The sequence below is a fragment of the Haliaeetus albicilla genome, chromosome 29, assembly GCF_947461875.1.
Source record: "Haliaeetus albicilla chromosome 29, bHalAlb1.1, whole genome shotgun sequence".
Taxonomy (NCBI): domain Eukaryota; kingdom Metazoa; phylum Chordata; class Aves; order Accipitriformes; family Accipitridae; genus Haliaeetus; species Haliaeetus albicilla.
Genome location: NC_091511.1, coordinates 6,127,891 through 6,146,739, shown reverse-complemented (window position 1 = coordinate 6,146,739; position 18,849 = coordinate 6,127,891). Strand labels below are relative to the sequence as shown.

The window sequence follows — 18,849 nt, the reverse complement described above, 5'->3', positions numbered from 1 at the left end:
GTAAGCGTCACCTTTGTTGGCCTGGCACCTGTGCAAAGAAGTTATCCCAAGAGATGCCCGACATCTGCTGGACAGCATGCATCCTGCTGTGCTCCCCTTCCAGTGAGTGTCAGGGTCATTAAAGTCCCCAATAAGACCAGGGGTCATGTACCTGGAATCTTCCCTGGGTTGCTTAAATAACGCTTATTCCACTTCCTTAGCCTGGTTGCAGGTTCTTCATCACCCACCGGGATGCCACGCCAAGGGGCCTGTCCTCTCATCCTCACCCACAAGGGCTCACCCAACCTGTTGCATGTCTCATAGAGGAGCTCCACACAAATGACAAGCTCCTTCAGATGGAGGGCATCCCCCTCCTCATCATTCCAGCCTGCCTCTCCTGCACAGCCCACAGGCACCATGGCAGCACCACTGTGAGCTGTCCCACCACCCCGCGCCATTTCTTCCATCAGTGTCAAAAGTCTATAGTGGCACATGGGACTGCAGCTCCTCCTGTCTGTGCCCCAGAATGAGGGCATGGGACCACATTTGGACTGCAGCACCTCCACTGTGGCACTCACTAAGTAAAAGCTCAGACTTGTCACAGGCAAACCCAGTACCAAATGCCCAAGACCCAATGTCTGCAAAAGCTGTGCTTGAGACCAGAGACATGCTGCAGGGGATCGCAGATGGCAATAGGAAGCCAACAGAACCTTTTCTACATGCCTCCCTCACCTAGCCGAGGTCTCCCTGGTTATCAGCACTGGCACGGCTGCCTGCCTGTAGCCCCGCCTTCCATCTCCTCCCCATCCTTCGATCTGGTGGTGGCAGTTCTGTACTTGGTGGTGCATCCAGCAGTGAACCCCCTCCTCTACAGAGTCAGGAACCAGGAGCTCAAGGAGTCTCTCAGGAAAGGGATTTCATGGATGTTGGTCAATCTTGATAAACTTTCCATCACTCTCCACAAGTGACCTCTAGTGTATCGCAATGCAGGCCTGTACTTTATTATGCATTTTTTTGTTAGCATTGCCTGTATTCTTACTTATGGTTAAATTGTTCCTACATAATTGCTTGTATTCAGCTCACTCTCCTAAGAAAGGAACCCATCTCTCTCTCTCCCCTCACACCTGTGTAAATGTGTTCCTAACACTGTTTCAGAGCTGATTCTATCATAGCATCTCTATAGAAAAATGCCATCTCCCACATGCGGTTCCTCAAGGTTTGGATGCTCTTCCACAGCTGATGTCAACAACGTGCCCAGGAACTTCACTCCAAAAGGGCCTGAGTAAAAAGCTCATTTTCACATTGGTAGCTGTTAGAGAACAAGGGTTGGATTTAGGACACGTCCCTTGTTGTCTATTGACAGTGGAGATGGTGAATGCTCACTGAGAGACTGTCATACTGCGCTGTCCCAACACGTGCCAGGGCAGAGTACATCCTCCGGGAGAGGAATCTGGAGTTGCCTGCAGAGCCCGGGAGATATGCGTGGACCGTGTGTGCCTGGGGTGGGCACTGACTGGAGCCCCACAAAGTGAGAGATGGCCCAAGGCGGAGTCAACCAAAAGGAAAGCACTAAATCCAGGTATCTGCAAGGAAACAAAGATGGACACAGCCAACCCAACACAGACCAACACCAAGGGGCAGCAGCACCTTGACAGCAGCACTTACACAACCATGAGCAACACAATGGGCCCCATCCCGTTCCCCCTCTCAGGCTGAGCAGGTGCGAAGGTTCCATAAGTGGTCTGTATATTACAATTGACCAGCAAAGCATGTACACACATTCACGCCCAAACACACACGCAGCAGTGAGCCTACTCACACAGAAAAAAGACAGGAGCAGAATTTAATAAATGTTGTAGTTTAACCCCAGTAGTCAGTGAAGCAGAACACAGCTGCAGCTTGCTCATTCCTCCACAGCAGGATAGGAGAGATGACGGGAAAGGTAAAGTGAGAAAACTCATTGGCTGAGATCAAAACAGTTTAATAAGTAAAGCAAAAGCTGTGCACTCAAGCAAAGCAAAATAAGGAATTCATTCACTGCTTCCCATCAACAGGCAGGTGTTCAGTCATCTCCAGGAAAGCAGGGCTCCATCATGCATAATGGTTACCTGGGAAGACAAACACCATCACTCTGAACCCTTCCCCTTTCCTCCTTCTTCCCCCAGCTTTTATAGCTGAGCATAACATTCTAAGGTACAGAAGATCCCTTTGGTCGGTTGGGGTCAGCTGTCCCAGCTGTGTCCCCTCCCCACATCTTCTGCACCCCCAGCCTACTCGCTGGCAGGGCAGCGTGAGAAGCAGAAAATGCCTTGGCGCTGTGCAAGCACTGCTCAGCAGTGACTAAAACATTGGTGTGTTAGCAACACTGTTTCCATCACAAATCTAAAACATAGCCCCATACAATTTGCTATGAAGTTAGTTAACTCTACCACAACTGAAACCACTAGAATAAGCAGGACAGACCGCGGTGATCAGGCACAGGCTTTGGCCAGACCAGCACTGACCAGCCACCTCCCCACAGGCACCTGGCCCCTTGCAGCCCTCTCCTTCCCAAACTTCCACAGGCTGCTTCTTCCACGATACGCCGTGACCCTAGCCTTTCTCTGCCACAGTCTGCTCCACAATTCATAACCATCACCAATTACTTTCCCCCCAATGGTCTCAGGTTTTCTCCATTTGTACCCAAATTTGATAGTTTGGACACCATCGCCTTGGTCCTCTGGGACTTCAAGGGCATCCCTGATGGCTTCCCCAGGCACTGATGGCCTTGCAAGACAAGACTGCCCAGAAGGTCCCTGGTGCTCCTCTCTGTGCCATCTGGCCACTTCTCACATCTGCAGCCACCTGTGAGACCCAGCCGGGACACAGGGTGCTGCCCATACTGCTGGTCCCTTCTCACGCTCTTCTCTGTCACGTCCCACAATTTCTCCTGCCATGTCCCATAGGTTCCCATATCACGTACAGGTGGCTTCACCCCAGGGCAGGGCCTCACCAGGGGCACAGTCATCTCTCTGTGGCCTTCCCATCTGGTGTCCTTGATGATCCCATGATGCCTGCCTGCTCCTGGTCACTCACATTGCTGTCATGAGGTGACTTCACATGCAACAGCCCAACCATGCTGGCTCTGCGTATCTCTACCCCTCTCCACGGAATGAGCTGCCACATGTGCCACATTGGGGTTTGTGATGCAACAAATTGTCGTGGTTTAACCCCAGCCAGCAACTAAGCACCACGCAGCCGCTCACTCACTCCCCCCCCCCACCCAGTGGGATGGGGGAGAAAATTGGAAAAAGAAGTAAAACTCGTGGGTTGAGATAAGAACGGTTTAACAGAACAGAAAAGAAGAAACTAGTAATGATAACACTAATAAAATGACAACAGTAGTAATAAAAGGATTGGAATGTACAAATGATGTGCAGGGCAATTGTTCACCACCCGCCGACCGACACCCAGCCAGTCCCCGAGCGGCGAATCCCTGCCCCCCACTTCCCAGTTCCTAAACTAGATGGGACTTCACATGGTATGGAATACACTGTTGGCCAGTTTGGGTCAGGTGCGCCGGCTGGGCATGAGAAGCTGAAAAATCCTTGACTATAGTCTAAACACTACTGAGCAACAACTGAAAACATCAGTGTTATCAACATTCTTCGCATACTGAAGTCAAAACATAGCGCTGTACCAGCTACTAGGAAGACACTTAACTCTATCCCAGCTGAAACCAGGACACAAGTCAAGCAGCAAGAGAAATGGACTCACACTCCAGCTCACAGCAATGCCATCTTCACCTTCCTCTGCATCTCCCCTCTCCCAAGATCTCAGTGCTGCGGGGTGGGTTTTCCGACCCTCCAGGTGACAGCACTGGGCCTGCCTCAGCACCTGGCCAATTGGGTTGCTTCCAAAGAAGTGACCTCAAAATCCACCTCCCACCTACCATGCCTCTCCTTGCATCATCCTCTTCTGGAAACAGGAGTCACCTCCCACCCAGCCTCCCACAACCCTGCCCCTTTACCTGCCTCTCCTCTCCCCTCCCCAGCACTGTCCTTTCTGCTGGGCAGGCAGAAACGTGCTCCCCCACCCCATGGGGACGCCAGAGCCCTGGTGGGACAGCTGGAGTGGTGGGAGGGCAGCCATGGGTGCCAAGGGCTCCTCAGGAAGGCAGGTGGAGGGTGAGGAGGCGGAGGGGAGCTCTGTGCAAAGGGGAGGCTGGCGTGCACAGAGCCTTGCCTTGGAGGAAGCCTCATGGTCACAGGTCCTCGATGACATGGCAAGTTGAAGCACCCCACAGTCTGCTGGGAGGGCAGCAGGGCTGGGCACAAGCAAGCCAGGAGATTCCTGCAGGGTGTGGAAGACAGCGTACTGATAGAGACACTGAATGAGCTGTCTAGGGCTGGTCTCTTCCTGACAGGGTGGGTCTGCCTGGGGATGGGAAGGAGGAGGGCAGCCATGGCTGCTACCACCATGAGATGGTGGAGAAGTAGGACAACTAGCAGAATGGCAGTGCGGGACTGCAGGAGAGCTGCTTTCTGGTAGCTGAGGATCTGCTTGGACTGTGTTGTGGTTTCAGCCCAGCTGGTAACAAAGGACCACACAGCCACTCGCTCACTCCTCCTGCCCCCCTCTGGTGGGATGAGGAGGAGAACCAGAAAGTGGAAAAGAAAAAAAAAACCAAACCGCAGAACCTCATGGGTTGCGATAAGGACAATTTACTGGGACAATACAAAAAGAGAAGTTACAACAACAACAACAACAACAACAACGGCTGAGCCTGTAATGAGTTCCATTATGAATGCTCTGCAGAAGAAAACAGGGCGTTAATTGCTTCTGAAAAGCACCCGCTCATCATTTTCCTCAGGGCATCCTTGAGCTCCTGGTTCCTCATGCTGTAGAGGAGGGGGTTCACTGCTGGAGGCACCACCGAGTACAGAACTGCCACCACCAGATCTAGAACTGGGGAGGAGATGGAGGGGGGCTTAAGGTAGGAAAACAAGGCAGTACTGACAAACATGGAGACCACGGCCAGGTGAGGGAGGCACGTGGAAAAGGCTTTGTGGCGTCCCTGCTCAGAGGGGATCCTCAGCACGGCCCTGAAGATCTGCACATAGGAGAAAACAATGAAAACAAAACAACCAAATGCTAAACAGGCACTAAGCCCAAGAAGGCCAACTTCCCTGAGGTAGGAGCGTGAGCAGGAGAGCTTGAGGATCTGGGGGATTTCACAGAAGAACTGGCCCACAGCATTGCCTTGGCAGAGTGGTAGGGAAAATGTATTGGCCGTGTGCAGCAGAGCATAGAGAAACCCACTGGCCCAGGCAGCTGCTGCCATGTGGACACAAGCTCTGCTGCCCAGGAGGGTCCCGTAGTGCAGGGGTTGGCAGATGGCAACGTAGCGGTCGTAGGCCATGATGGTGAGGACACAATACTCTGCTGTGATGAAGAAGAGAAAGAAAAAGACCTGTGCAGCACATCCCCAGTAGGAGATGGCCCTGGTGTCCCACAGGGAATTGGCCATGGATTTGGGGACAGTGGTGGAGATGAAGCCCAGGTCGAGGAGGGAGAGGTTGAGGAGGAAAAAGTACATGGGGGTGTGGAGGTGGTGGTCGCAGGCTACGGCGGTGATGATGAGGCTGTTGCCCAGGAGGGCAGCCAGGTAGATGCCCAGGAAGAGCCAGAAGTGCAAGACCTGCAGCTGTCGCGTGTCTGCAAATGCCAGGAGGAGGAACTCAGTGATGGAGCTGCTGTTGGACATTAGCTTCTTCTGGGCATGAGGCACTGTTCAAGAGGGAAAGAGATTGACAAGTTAGAATAGACTTCTCTGAGCTAAACCTAACGCATTTCTCACAGAAACACCACCAAAGCTGCCTCTCCTATTTCAGAAAGATCTTTGGCAGGTCCCTTTCATGAGCTGTGCTTGGTGCTGGCTGAGGGTGCCACTGGGAGCAGCGGGCTCTGCTGTGGGGTACAGGGGAGGCAGTCCTGCCCTACAGCAAGAGGTAAATAGGAACATGGTGTCATCTTAGAGTAAATCCATTTGTCATATCAAAGAGCTTTTCAGCATTGTCACTCCCAATGCAACCAAAACTGGGGATTTTGTTTTGAGTATTTGTTCTGGTTTCCACACGCCAATTAAGGAGTGCTTTTGGCAGGGAAAGAAGTGAATTTCCTAAAGAAGGGATGTCCTGAAAGGAGAGTTTTGTCATTTGTGTCACTGGGAGCCTGGGGATTAGGAGGGGATTGGGATATTTTACTCACATGGCCAAATCTCTGAAATGCACCCAAATCCCCCCTCCCCATTCTTCTCCAGTGACAAGAAAAAAGGGAGCAGGGACAGGAGGACAAAAATGGATAAACACTACAGACCTGCTGCCAATGGAGGCAGGACAGGGACAGATGGCAGGGTATTTGATAATTTCTTCTCTTCAGGGTTGACCCAACTGAGATGACTGAGTCCCCATGGCTGTAAGGGCAGAGGATCTGCTGGGTGGGAGAAAAGACTACAAGTTTTCTCTAGTGATGACAGGGAGGTGCCTGAATCCCCCCTTCTATCGCATTTCTGGAAGCAGCTCCCTCTCACTCCCTGCCCCTGTCTCTGCTGCCTGGAACTGTCCCTGTCAGCAGATGCTTCTCCATCCCCTTGTCTCCTCCCTGTCCCTGCTCACAGACCCATTCCCACCCGCTGTGTGCTCAGCTCTGCCCTGCAGACCCCTCCTGGCAGCCGGGCACTGCCCAGGGGCATCTCTGTGTGTGCAGGGGCTAAGGAGCACCTCAGACAAGTCCTAAGGACAACCGGGGTCTCGGTGCCTTCTCCAGAGGGGACAAATAAATTTTAGTCTCACACTGCCCACCCACCCACCAGGAGGATAAAAGTTCAAAGCAAAGACTCCTTACTTTTCAGGAGAATGCAGCCTTGACATTCTTCTTGAAAGTCCCCTCGGAAATGCCCAGGGCTGAGCTGGAGCTCTGAGCAAACCTGACCCATGCAGCAGCCTCTCGACAGCAGAAGCACCCTGCTCTGCCCTTCCAAGGGTCATTTCTTTCATGCACTCCTTCTCCCCACACTGTCATGGGGAGTTCCCTGCACAGGCTGAGTGCTGACCCTGGCAGGCAGCAAAGTCCCTGCTCCATCACTCAGCCCCTGAAACACCAGGACCCTGCTCTGAAGGACAGCCCTGGGCACCCCTGCATGCACACCCGGCTTCACAGCCCTGCAGCTGGTGCCAGGAGAAGGCAGCCCTCATGCCCTGTCCCTCTGACAGGGCAGCAGGGAAGCCCTGCTCTGGAGCACATCCTTCTCCTCTACACCAGAGAAATGAAGCCAGTCCTCCTGCCAGATCCCATACACTGTCAGATGTCCCAGATCCCTGCAGGAACTGAAGCTCTATTGCCCTGCACCCACAGACTTACCATGCAGAGGGCTGGGAAGATTTCTCCCGCAGTGAGCTCTCAGCATCCTCCCACTCCACACTGCCTTTAAGCTCTCTCTGCCTTGCAGGTCTCCTCTCGATGCCTGCAGGCAGTGCCCCCAGCCCTGCTCCTGGGCAGAGCTGTCTCTCTGCAGCGCTGCCCGCTTGCCATGAGCTCCCTCTGTCCCAGGAGCCCAGCCCAGCTCAGCAGCAGAGGACCAGCCCAAGGCAGCACTTGCTCTGCCCCCTCTGGGCTCCCTCCAGCTGTCCCTGGGCCTCCAGGGGAACCTGCTGGGAAACAGGCTGAAGCAATCACGGATGTTCCGTCCCGCACCTGGGGAGAGACACTGCTTTCCAGCAGGGTCATTGCTCTGCTGAGAGACAGACTTAGGTCCAAGAATCCACTTGTCTGAGAATCAGAGAATCATTGAGGTTGGAAAAGAACCTTAATACCAACAATTCCAACAATGAACCTAACACCAGCTAGTCCACCAGTAAACTGTGTCCTAAACACAGTGTCTTTTAAATACCTCTAAGGAGGGTGACTCAACCCCTTCCCTGGGCAGCCTCTTTCTTCTGCCATCATTGGGCAGGACACACAGACAGTGACAGGCAGGGATCTCCTTTAGCCCTGCTGAGGGAAGGGGGCCAGCTGAGTCCATGGAGGCATCTCATGCTGGGTCTGTAGTCCTGGGGCTGGAAGGGGACTCAGCTCCCTCCCATGCCCACCACAATCCCACAGGAGGTAGGATTCCTCTTGCCTCAGTGCAGGTCTGCATTAAATAGGCACCTGCATGTCAGCTCCTTGTCTCAACTCCCATGCTAACGAATGGTGATGGAGGCCAGCAGTGAGGTGTTCAGATGCAAATGTCTGGTGACATTGGAGGTGCCAGAGGTGGTCAAAGAGGTGTGCGGGTAATAGAGACAGATCCAAGATATGTGCAGGCAGATATAGAGGCAGGACAAAATATGAGCACCTCTTTCTGGTGGCTCCTGGGAATTTCCTTTGGCCAAGTGAAATGACAGCTGATGCCCAAATCTAGGGCAATGGAACCTGCCCCTCCTCACGATGTTCAGGGTGGCATATGGAGCTATTCCTCCGACGGAATGGAGTCATGTGCCATAGGGTTAGATCAATCTCCCTCTTCCTCTTCTCCATCTGTTGTATTGACTATATCTGGGCTGAAAATATTGGCAGTTGCCTCATGTTCAGCCCCACATTGTGTTACAGAATTCAGAGCGGCTACTCAATTCCAGGTTCAGATCCAGGCCCACAAAGCTACAGGAGATGCCAGGGCTGGCATAGAAATTACAGGTCCAACACCAAAAGCAATTCTCCTTCAGGGAGGGTGTGCGACAGACACCCCAGATGGCATCTCAGAGAGTACGATTTGGTGCCTTTGTGCCACTGACAGTTGCCATCAGTCAGAGGCACCGGTCATCAGATACCAGTCATCAGATGCCATCAGAGATGCAAATTCTGTCCCTTCTTCTACCCGTTAGCTGCAGGCATTGCGTGATCACAAAATACATCACACCGGGTTCCTTTCTCACTCCCTTGAATATCCAACCAAGGAACAGCCCAAGCATTTGAACAGTGTTCCTGGGTACATCTTGCCTTCAAAGACAGCATCCTCCAAGCACAGCCATGGTTCGTACCAAAACTCAGCTGAAACTCAAAAGGCAATTCAAGGGCAGCAAGATAAGCTGTTGCTACGTCAGGAACAGTTAAAGAAGAAAGAGAGGTGCTATGGGACCACTAATACATTAAGTGAGAGTAGGTGTAGCTAGGTCTGACATAGCCTATGTCCTCTTTGCCTCAGTTACCACCAGAAAGATCTCCCAGGCCTTTGTGCTTTAAAGCAGGACACTGGAAGGGAAAGGGGAACAACCAGTGGTGGATGAGGATCACGCCAGGGCTTACCTAGCAAACTACACCCTTACCAGACCATGGGACCAGAGGGGCTTCTATCAAGGGTACTGAGAGAGTGTTTTTCACCAGGATGTTCTGGTCTGTTCTGATCGCAGTAAGGAAGGCACTCAGACTCTGTGAGGCATCATTTAAAATGCTCTTCCTTATATCTAGCACTCCAAGGGGAGAATTGTACAGATAATCTTATGTCCCTTTAGATGGCTGGAACCCCAGGTCGTGTAGCATGGAGGCAGAAACAATGATGAGGGTGGAAGCCCCCTGTATGAAGGGGAAGCTTGGATTTATGGGGGTCCTCTCTGTGACAGTCAACAGGTTGGGTTAGCTTTTGTCACTGAGGATCAGAGGAGTCAGTAACAGTGATATTGTGCTGGCACATACAAACTACTTCATCATGGGAGAGGAAACAGAAAAGGTCTTTTGTCAGCACCCGAGGAAGTCTCCAGGTTAATGGTCAGGTGCCTATGGGGGACTGGAAGTGCCCTGGCATTCACAGGCCAGGCAAAGCAACAGGTTGCCAACAGCCTGAAGGATCTTGGGACACCTTCTTCACAGAGCTGCTAGGTGGGCCAACCAGGCTGATGGTTCACCTGGACCTGACCCTGGCCCACAAGGAAAAGCTGGTCAGGATGTGATCACCAGCGTCAGCCTTGGCTGTCATGACCATGAAACAGTGGGGTCTCAGACACCAAAGGGCAGTGAGGGAGCCCAGCAGCAGAGCACAGACTCTGGACTCAGGAGGAGAAGTCTTTGACTTACTTGGGAGACTGATCCAGGTGGTGCCATGGGAAGCAGCTCTGAAGGGTGAAGGAGCATGAGCAAATCTGACAGGACTGACAGGACAGCCTCCTCCAAGCACAGGAATGATCTCTCCAAGTACCCATGCAAAGAAGCATTCCTCTCAGGAGAGAGCTCTTGCCATTAAATGACAACAGTTAGCAATGAGAGAAAAATCATTGGACTAATAACTTCATGCCAGAGCTTACACACCTTGAAATTAATAGCTACCTTGTCAAGTAAGACTGAATGACAGGAATTAAATGAATAAACGTATCAACATCATTAAGTGCTGTGTTACAATAGGCCACCCTGAGGAAGTCTGGATCAGCAAAAGGCTTTGTGTTTCAAGAAAGGAACACCAAATGCATGGCACCAAATGAATTCCTGGAGCCTTGCAAAAGCACTCACACCTCCAAGAGCACAGAGGTGCCTCAGGGAGGTCTTCCCCTCACACATCTTGAGGTGTTTCCTCAACTGGTGTGTCTTGGATCCATGAATGGTGAATGGAGAAACATGGTCATTAGCTGAGAAAGCCTTGAGAGCTGCTTAACTTCTCAGTAGTGATTAGGCAGCGGTTGGAGGTGTGTAGTGATGTGAGAGAGGATGAAGTCATTGAGAAGCAAGGTGATGATTCAGGGCTTTAGCAAATCCTTACAACCACGCCTGAGCCCAGCAATGGAAAGCAGTTGATGTGTGTAGGTGGAGGAGGAGTAGGTGTGCCCTGGGAGTGTGGCTGCAGGACCCTGCACAAACCAGGGGTTACATGAGAATGTTCCATCAGGGGAGCATGCCTTAACCTGGCAGATGGGGAATGCCCATTGCTGGGGGTGGCTGAACACTGCTCCTCATGGCCCGTGAGCCGACCTTCCTGTCTTCCTCTGCTTCACTACCCACACTTGCCTGGAATTCAGGCAACATCCATGAGCCTGGAGCATGCATGAACCTCCTGGAGTGAGGTCTCCTTACTGCAGGGGAAGTGAGAACGTTTTGGGAGACACGGGCGAGTGCAGCGAGAGAGTGGAGTGTGCGTAGCAGAGAGTGTGTTACAGGCCAGAAGAGGACCTGAAGGAACAAGTGGCAGTCATGCTACTGTGGAATAGTTCAAGTTCTGATTTTGGGGCAGCAGCAGCAGGAGGATGGGCAGTGCAGTGCTGGAAATGCATCCAAATTGAGGATGCAAGCAAGTTTAGGACTGGGACATCTCATAGAATCACAGAATCATTTAGGTTGGAAAACACCTTCAAGATCGAGTCCTGCCATCAACCCAACACCACCATGCCCGCTACACCATGTCCTGAAGTGCCACGTCTATGCATTTTTTGAACACCTCCAGGGATGGTGACTCCACCACTTCCCTGGGCAGCCTGTTCCAATGCCTGACAACCCTTTCTGTAAAGAATTTTTTTCTAATACCCAATCTAAACCTCCCCTGGCACAACTTGAGGCCATTTCCTCTCTTCCTATCACTAGTTACTTGATAGGAGAGACCAGTACCCAATGCAATACAACCTCCTTTCACGTAGTTGTAGAGAGCAATAAGGTCTCCCCTCAGCCTCCATTTCTCCAGACTAAAGAGCCCCACCTCCCTCAGCCGCTCCTCATAAGACTTGTGCTCCAGGCCCCTCACCAGCTTGGTTGCCCTTCTCTGGACAGGCTCCAGCACCTCCATGTCTTTCCTGTAGTGAGGGGCCCAACACTGAACACAGGACTCGAGGTGCGGCCTCACCAGTGCCGAGTACGGGAGAACAATCACCTCCCTGCTCCTGCTGGCCACAGTATTTCTGATACAGGCCATGATGCCATTGGCCTTCTTGGCCACATGGGCATACTGCTGGCTCATATTCAACCAGCTGTCAAACAGGACACCCAGGTCTTTTTCTGCTGGGCAGCTTTCCAGCCACTCTTCCCCAAGCCTGTATCGTTGTGTGGGGTTGTTGTGACCCAAGTGCAGCACCCGGCACTTGACCTTGTTGAACCTCATACAATTGTCCTCAGCTCATCGATCCAGCCTGTCCAGATACCTCTGTAGAACCTTCCTACCCTCGAGCAGATCAAGCCTCCCTCCCAACTTGGTGTCGTCTGCGAACTTACTGAGGGTGCACTCAATCCCCTCATTCAGATCATTGATAAAGATATTACACAGAACTGGCCCCAATACTGAGCCCTGGGGAACACCACTTGTGACTGGCCACCAGCTGGATTTAACTCCATTCACCACAACCCTCTGGGCTCAGCCAGCCAGCCAGTGTTTCACCCAGCAACAGGTACACTTGCCCAAGCCATGAGACGCCAGCTTCTCAAGGAGTATGCCATGAGAGACAGTGTCAAAGGCCTTGCTGAAGTCCAGGAAGACAACAGCCACAGCCTTTCCCTCATCCACTAGGCGGGTCACCTGGTCATAGAAGGAGATCAGGTTGGTCAAGCAGGACCTGCCTTTCATGAACCCATGCTGGCTGGGCCTGATCCCCTGATTGTGCTGCACATGCCATGTGAGCGCACTCAAGAGGAGCTGCTGCATAATCTTCCCCAGAACCGAGGTCAAGCTGACAGGCCTGTAGTTCCCCGGATCCTCCCTCCGACTCTTCTTGTAGATGGGCATCACATTGGCAAGCCTCCAGTCCTCTGGGAGCTCCCCTGTTGACCAGGATTGCTGATAAATGATGGAGAGTGGTTTGGCACACTCCTCTGCCAGCTCCCTCAGTACTCTCGGGTGGATCCCATCTGGTCCCATAGGCTTGTGAGTGTCCAGGTGGTGTAGCAGGTCATTAACTACTTCCTGCTGGATTATGGGGGGTGTATTCTGCTCTCCATCCCTGTCTTCCAGCTCAGGGGGCTAAGTACCCTGAGGATAACTGGTCTCACTGCTAAAGACTGAGGCAAAGGTGGCAGTAAGCACCTCAGCCTTTTCCTCATCTCTGGTGGCAATGTTCCCCTCTGCATCCAATAAAGGGTGCATATTCTCCTTGGCTCTCTCTTTGTTGTTAACATAGATGTAAAAGCATTTTTGGTTGTCTCTTTTACAATAGTGGCCAGATTGAGATCTAGCTGAGCTTTTGCCTTTCTCATTTTCTCTCTGCATGACCTAACAAGGTCCCTGTACTCCTCCCAAGTTGCCCGCCCTTTCTTCCAAAGATGGTAAACTCTCCTTTTTTTTTCCTGAGTCCCAGCAAAAGCTCCCTGTTCAGCCAGGCTGGTCATCTTCCCCGACAATTCTCTTTGTGGTGCATGACAATAGCCTGTTCCTGAGCTTTTAAGACTTCTGTCTTGATGAATGTCCAGTTTTCCTGGACCACTTTGCCCTTCAGAAATGTCTCCCAAGGAACTCTCTCAACCAGTGCCTTGAAGAGGCCAAAGTTTGCCCTCCGGAAGTCCATAGTAGTGGATTTGCTGACCCTCTTCCTTACCTCACCAAGGCACTTGAGGTTTTTGCTTTTGAAAGGTTTGCTCAGCCTCTTCCCAGTACCTGAGCATCATGGACACAGCCCCAAAGACACCAGGGGCTCATTGAAATCCCAAAAGCCCTAACAAGCCATGACTCTTCCATCATTTTCTTCAAGTACTGAAGACTTGTGTAGCTAATCAGAGAGGTTTCAGGGGGGTAGGTAAAGAGGATGTTTTCAATGAGAAAACAGGGATGGAGCGAGCAGAGCCAGAGCTTGGTCGTGGCTGGAAATGGCCATGTGTGGGTGTCCTGGTTTCAGCTGGGATAGAGTTAACTGTCTTCCTAGTAGCTGGTACAGTGCTATGTTTTGAGTTCAGTATGTGAAGAATGTTGGTAACACTGATGTTTTCAGTTGTTGCTCAGTAGTGTTTAAACTATAGTCAAGGATTTTTCAGCTTCTCATGCCCAGCCGGGGCACCTGACCCAAACTGGCCAACGGTGTATTCCATACCATGTGACGTCCCATCTAGTTTAGGAACTGGGAAGTGGGGGCAGGGATTCGCCGCTCAGTGACTGGCTGGGTGTCGGTCGGCGGGTGGTGAACAATTGCCCTGCACATCATTTGTACATTCCAATCCTTTTATTACTACTGTTGTCATTTTATTAGTGTTATCATTATCATTATTAGTTTCTTCTTTTCTGTTCTATTAAACCGTTCTTATCTCAACCCAGGAGTTTTACTTCTTATTCCCGATTTTCTCCCCCATCCCACTGGATGGGGGGGAGTCAGTGAGCGGCTGCGTGGTGCTTAGTTGCTGGCTGGGGTTAAACCACAACAATGGGGAGAGCACCCAGAAGGGCTTCTCTAAATGTGTTGTCAGCACAAGGAAGGCAGCTGAGGGATCCCTTTTCCCAGTGACCAGTGGAGCAGGGGACAGAGTGACAAAGCAACTATGAATACAGCAATTCCTCAGAACCAAGATTCTCCCTCGAGAGTCCTGCCACACAGCAGAACTGGGACTGAGCTGCCAGAGCACTCAGGCCTTACACCAAGCCAGGAGCTGAGAAGGAGAGTGTGGGAGTGGAAAGAGAGCAGCTCTGGGAAGACCAAGCACTGGTGCTGCCTGGCAGTGCTGCTGTGCTGAGACTCTTTTCCCCTTCCCTTCCACACACAGACACTGCCCTGCAGCTTCACCAAGTTCTCAGAGGAAGGACCTTGGGCAAACAAGTCGCTGCAGGGTCCTTTACTGTGTTGAAATACAGAGAGAGCACTGCGCCTCATTTACACAGCCTCGGGGTCAAATTCTACAGGTAGACAGTGAATTACAAGTGGGATGAATCATAAAATTTCATTGTGCACATTATCACTAGAAAAATAAAGAAAACACCACCGCCACCACAAAGAAGAATCGGAGAAGACAGGCTGGGCCTGTAATGAGTTCCATTATGAATGCTCTGCAAAAGAAAACAGGAAAAATTCATTCTGAACAGCACCTGCTCATGATTTTCCTCAGGGCATCCTTCAGCTCCTGGTTCCTCATGCTGTAGAGGAGGGGGTTCACTGCTGGAGGCACCACCGAGTACAGAACTGCCACCACCAGACTGAGGGATGGGGAGGAGATGGAGGGGGACTTCAGGTAGGCAAACGTGCCAGTGCTGATAAACAGGCAGACCACGGCCAGGTGAGGGAGGCACATGGAAAAGGCTTTGTGGCGTCCCTGCTCAGAGGGGATCCTCAGCACGGCCCTGAAGATCTGCACATAGGAGAAAACAATGAAAACAAAACAACCAAATGCTAAACAGGCACTAAGCCCAAGAAGGCCAACTTCCCTGAGGTAGGAGCGTGAGCAGGAGAGCTTGAGGATCTGGGGGATTTCACAGAAGAACTGGCCCACAGCATTACCTTGGCAGAGTGGTAGTGAAAATGTATTGGCCGTGTGCAGCACAGCATAGAGAAACCCACTGGCCCAGGCAGCTGCTGCCATGTGGACACAAGCTCTGCTGCCCAGGAGGGTCCCGTAGTGCAGGGGTTGGCAGATGGCAACGTAGCGGTCGTAGGCCATGACGGTGAGGACACAATACTCCGCTGTGATGAAGACGGCAAAGAAAAAGACCTGTGCAGCACATCCCCAGTAGGAGATAGCCCTGCTGTCCCACTGGGAATTGGCCATAGATTGGGGAACAGTGGTGGAGATGGAGCCCAGGTCGAGGAGGGAGAGGTTGAGGAGGAAGAAGTACATGGGGGTGTGGAGGTGGTGGGCGCAGGCTACAGCGCTAATGATGAGGCCATTGCCCAGGAGGGCAGCCAGGTAGATGCCCAGGAAGAGCCAGTAGTGCAAGAGCTGCAGCTGTCGCGTGTCTGCAAATGCCAGGAGGAGGAACTCAGTGATGGAGCTGCTGTTGGACATTAGCTTCTTCTGGGCATGGGGCACTGTTTAAGAGGGAAAGATGGTAACAAGTTAGAAGAGACTTCTCTGAGCTAAACCCAACGTGTTTCTCATAGAAACCCCACCAAAGCTGCCTCTCCTATTTCAGAAAGACCTTTGGCAGGTCCTTTCCTTGAGATATATGCTTGGTGCTGGCTGAGGGTGACACTGGGAGCAGCAGGCTGTGCTGTGGGCTCTGGGGGAGTCAGTCTTGCCCTACAGCAGGACGTAAATAGGAAAATGGGGTCATCTTATATTAAATCCACTATCATGTCAAACAGCTTTCAACATTGTTCAACCAAAAATGAGGAAGACCCGAGGGGATTTTGTTTTGAGTATTTTGTTCTGGTTTCCCCCACACACTTAAAGGAGTACTTTTGGCAGGGAAAGAAGCAAATGTCCTAAGGATGGGGTGTCCTGAAAGGAGAGTTTTGTCATTTGTATCACTGGGAGCCTGGGGTGTGCTCAGATGTGTGCTGTGTGCTCTGTGTGCTGTGTGCTCTGTGTGCTGTGTGCCCTGTCCTCTGCTTGGAGCCAGGAGTGTGCTCAGCTCTGCCCTGCAGATCCACCCCCAACACCACCAGCCAAGCACCGACCAGGGACATCTCTGTGTGTGCACGGTCTAAGGAGCACCTCAGGCAAGTCCTGAGGTCAAGGGGCTCTCGGTGCCTTCGCCAGAGGGGAGAAACATATTTTAATGTCACACTGCAGAACCACCCACCAGGAGGATAAAAATTGAAAACAAAGACTCTTACCTTTCAGGAAAATGCTGCCTTGACATTCTTCTTGAAAGTGCCCTCAGAAATGCCCAGGGCTATGCTGGAGCTGTGAGCAAACCTGACCCACACAGCACCCTCTCGACAGCAGAAGCACCCTGCTCTGCCCTTCCTGGGGTCATTTCTTTCATGCACTCTTTCTCCCCACACTGCCATGGGGAGTTCCCTGCACAGGCTGAGTGCTGACCCTGGCAGGCAGCAAAGTCCCTGCTCCATCACTCAGCCCCTGAAACACCAGGACCCTGCTCTGAAGGACAGCCCTGGGCACCCCTGCATGCACACCCGGCTTCACAGCCCTGCAGCTGGTGCCAGGAGAAGGCAGCCCTCATGCCCTGTCCCTCTGACAGGGCAGCAGGGAAGCCCTGCTCTGGAGCACGTCCTTCTCTTCTACACCAGAGAAATGAAGCCAGTCCTCCTGCCAGATCCCATACACTGTCAGATGTCCCAGATCCCTGCAGGAACTGAAGCTCTATTGCCCTGCACCCACAGACTTACCATGCAGAGGGCTGGGAAGATTTCTCCCGCAGTGAGCTCTCAGCATCCTCCCACTCCACACTGCCTTTAAGCTCTCTCTGCCTTGCAGGTCTCCTCTCGATGCCTGCAGGCAGTGCCCCCAGCCCTGCTCCTGGGCAGAGCTGTCTCTCTGCAGCGCTGCCCGCTTGCCATGAGCTCCCTCTGTCCCAGGAGCCCAGCCCAGCTCAGCAGCAGAGGACCAGCCCAAGGCAGCACTTGCTCTGCCCCCTCTGGGCTCCCTCCAGCTGTCCCTGGGCCTCCAGGGGAACCTGCTGGGAAACAGGCTGAAGCAATCACGGATGTTCCCTCCCGCACCTGGGGAGAGACACTGCTTTCCAGCAGGGTCGTTGCTCTGCTGAGAGACAGACTTAGGTCCAAGAATACACTTGTCTGAGAATCATAGAATCACTGAGGTTGGAAAAGAACCTTACCAACAATTCCAACAATGAACCTAACACCAGCTAGTCCACCAGTAAACTGTGTCCTAAACACAGTGTCTTTTAAATACCTCCAAGGAGGGTGACTCAGCCACTTCCCTGGGCAGCCTCTTTCTTCTCCCATCATTGGGCAGGACACGCAGACAGTGACAGGCAGGGATCTCCTTTAGCCCTGCTGAGGGAAGGGAGTCAGCTGAGTCCATGGAGGCATCTCATGCTGGATTGTAGTCCTGGGGCTGGAAGGGGACTCAGCTCCCTCCCATGCCCACCACAATCCCACAGGAGGTAGGATTCCTCTTGCCTCAGTGCAGGTCTGCATTAAATAGGCACCTGCATGTCAGCTCCTTGTCTCAACTCCCATGCTAACGAATGGTGATGGAGGCCAGCAGTGAGGTGTTCAGATGCAAATGTCTGGTGACATTGGAGGTGCCAGAGGTGGTCAAAGAGGTGTGCGGGTAATAGAGACAGATCCAAGATATGTGCAGGCAGATATAGAGGCAGGACAAAATATGAGCACCTCTTTCTGGTGGCTCCTGGGAATTTCCTTTGGCCAAGTGAAATGACAGCTGATGCCCAAATCTAGGGCAATGGAACCTGCCCCTCCTCACGATGTTCAGGGTGGCCTATAGAGGCATTCATCTGATGGTATGTATTCATGTGCCATAGGGAGAGCTCAGTCTTTCTTTTCCTCTTCTCCATCTGTTGGATTTACTAGGTCTTGGCTGACAATATTGGCAGTTGTCTCATGTTCAGCCCCACCTTGGGTTACAAAATTCAGAGCATCTACTCAATTCGGTGTTCAGATCTAGGCCCACAAAGCTACAGGAGATGCCAGGGCTGGCTTGGGAATCACAGGGCCTATACGAAAAAGCAATTCTCCTTCAGGGAGGGTGTGTGACAGTTCCCCCAGATGGCATCTCGGTAAATATGATTTGGTGCTTTTGTGCCATTGGCAGTTGCCATCAGTCAGAGGCACCAGTCATCAGATGCCATCAGAGAGGCAAATTCTGTCCCTTCTTCTACCCATTAGCTGCAGACATTGCATGATCACAAAATACATCACACCTGGGTCCTTTCTCACTTCCTTGAATATCTAACCAAGGAGCAGCCCAAGCCATTTACCAGTGTTCCTGGGTACATCTTGCCGTCAAAGATAGGATCCTCCAAGCACAGCCATGGTTCATATCAAAACTCAGCTGAAACTCAAAAGGCAATTCAAGGGCAGC

At 52.1% G+C, this 18,849-nt stretch overlaps 2 protein-coding genes across 2 annotated transcripts; both read right to left on the bottom strand.

Moving 5' to 3' along the window:
* Nucleotides 1-4,759: 4,759 nt before the first annotated feature.
* On the bottom strand, nt 4,760-7,576 carry LOC138682853 (olfactory receptor 14J1-like). Its single transcript, XM_069774378.1, has 2 exons — nt 7,381-7,576; nt 4,760-5,748 (listed from the first exon to the last, which is right to left on the bottom strand). Exons 1-2 carry the CDS (start codon nt 7,424-7,426, stop codon nt 4,760-4,762), a joined length of 1,035 nt encoding a protein of 344 aa, XP_069630479.1. The 5' UTR covers nt 7,427-7,576.
* A 7,373-nt stretch (nt 7,577-14,949) lies between these two features.
* On the bottom strand, nt 14,950-15,894 carry LOC138682639 (olfactory receptor 14J1-like). The gene has a single exon (XM_069773902.1). The coding sequence runs from the start codon at nt 15,877-15,879 to the stop codon at nt 14,950-14,952; it is 930 nt and encodes a 309-aa protein (XP_069630003.1). The 5' UTR covers nt 15,880-15,894.
* Between the last annotated feature and the right edge of the window lie 2,955 nt (nt 15,895-18,849).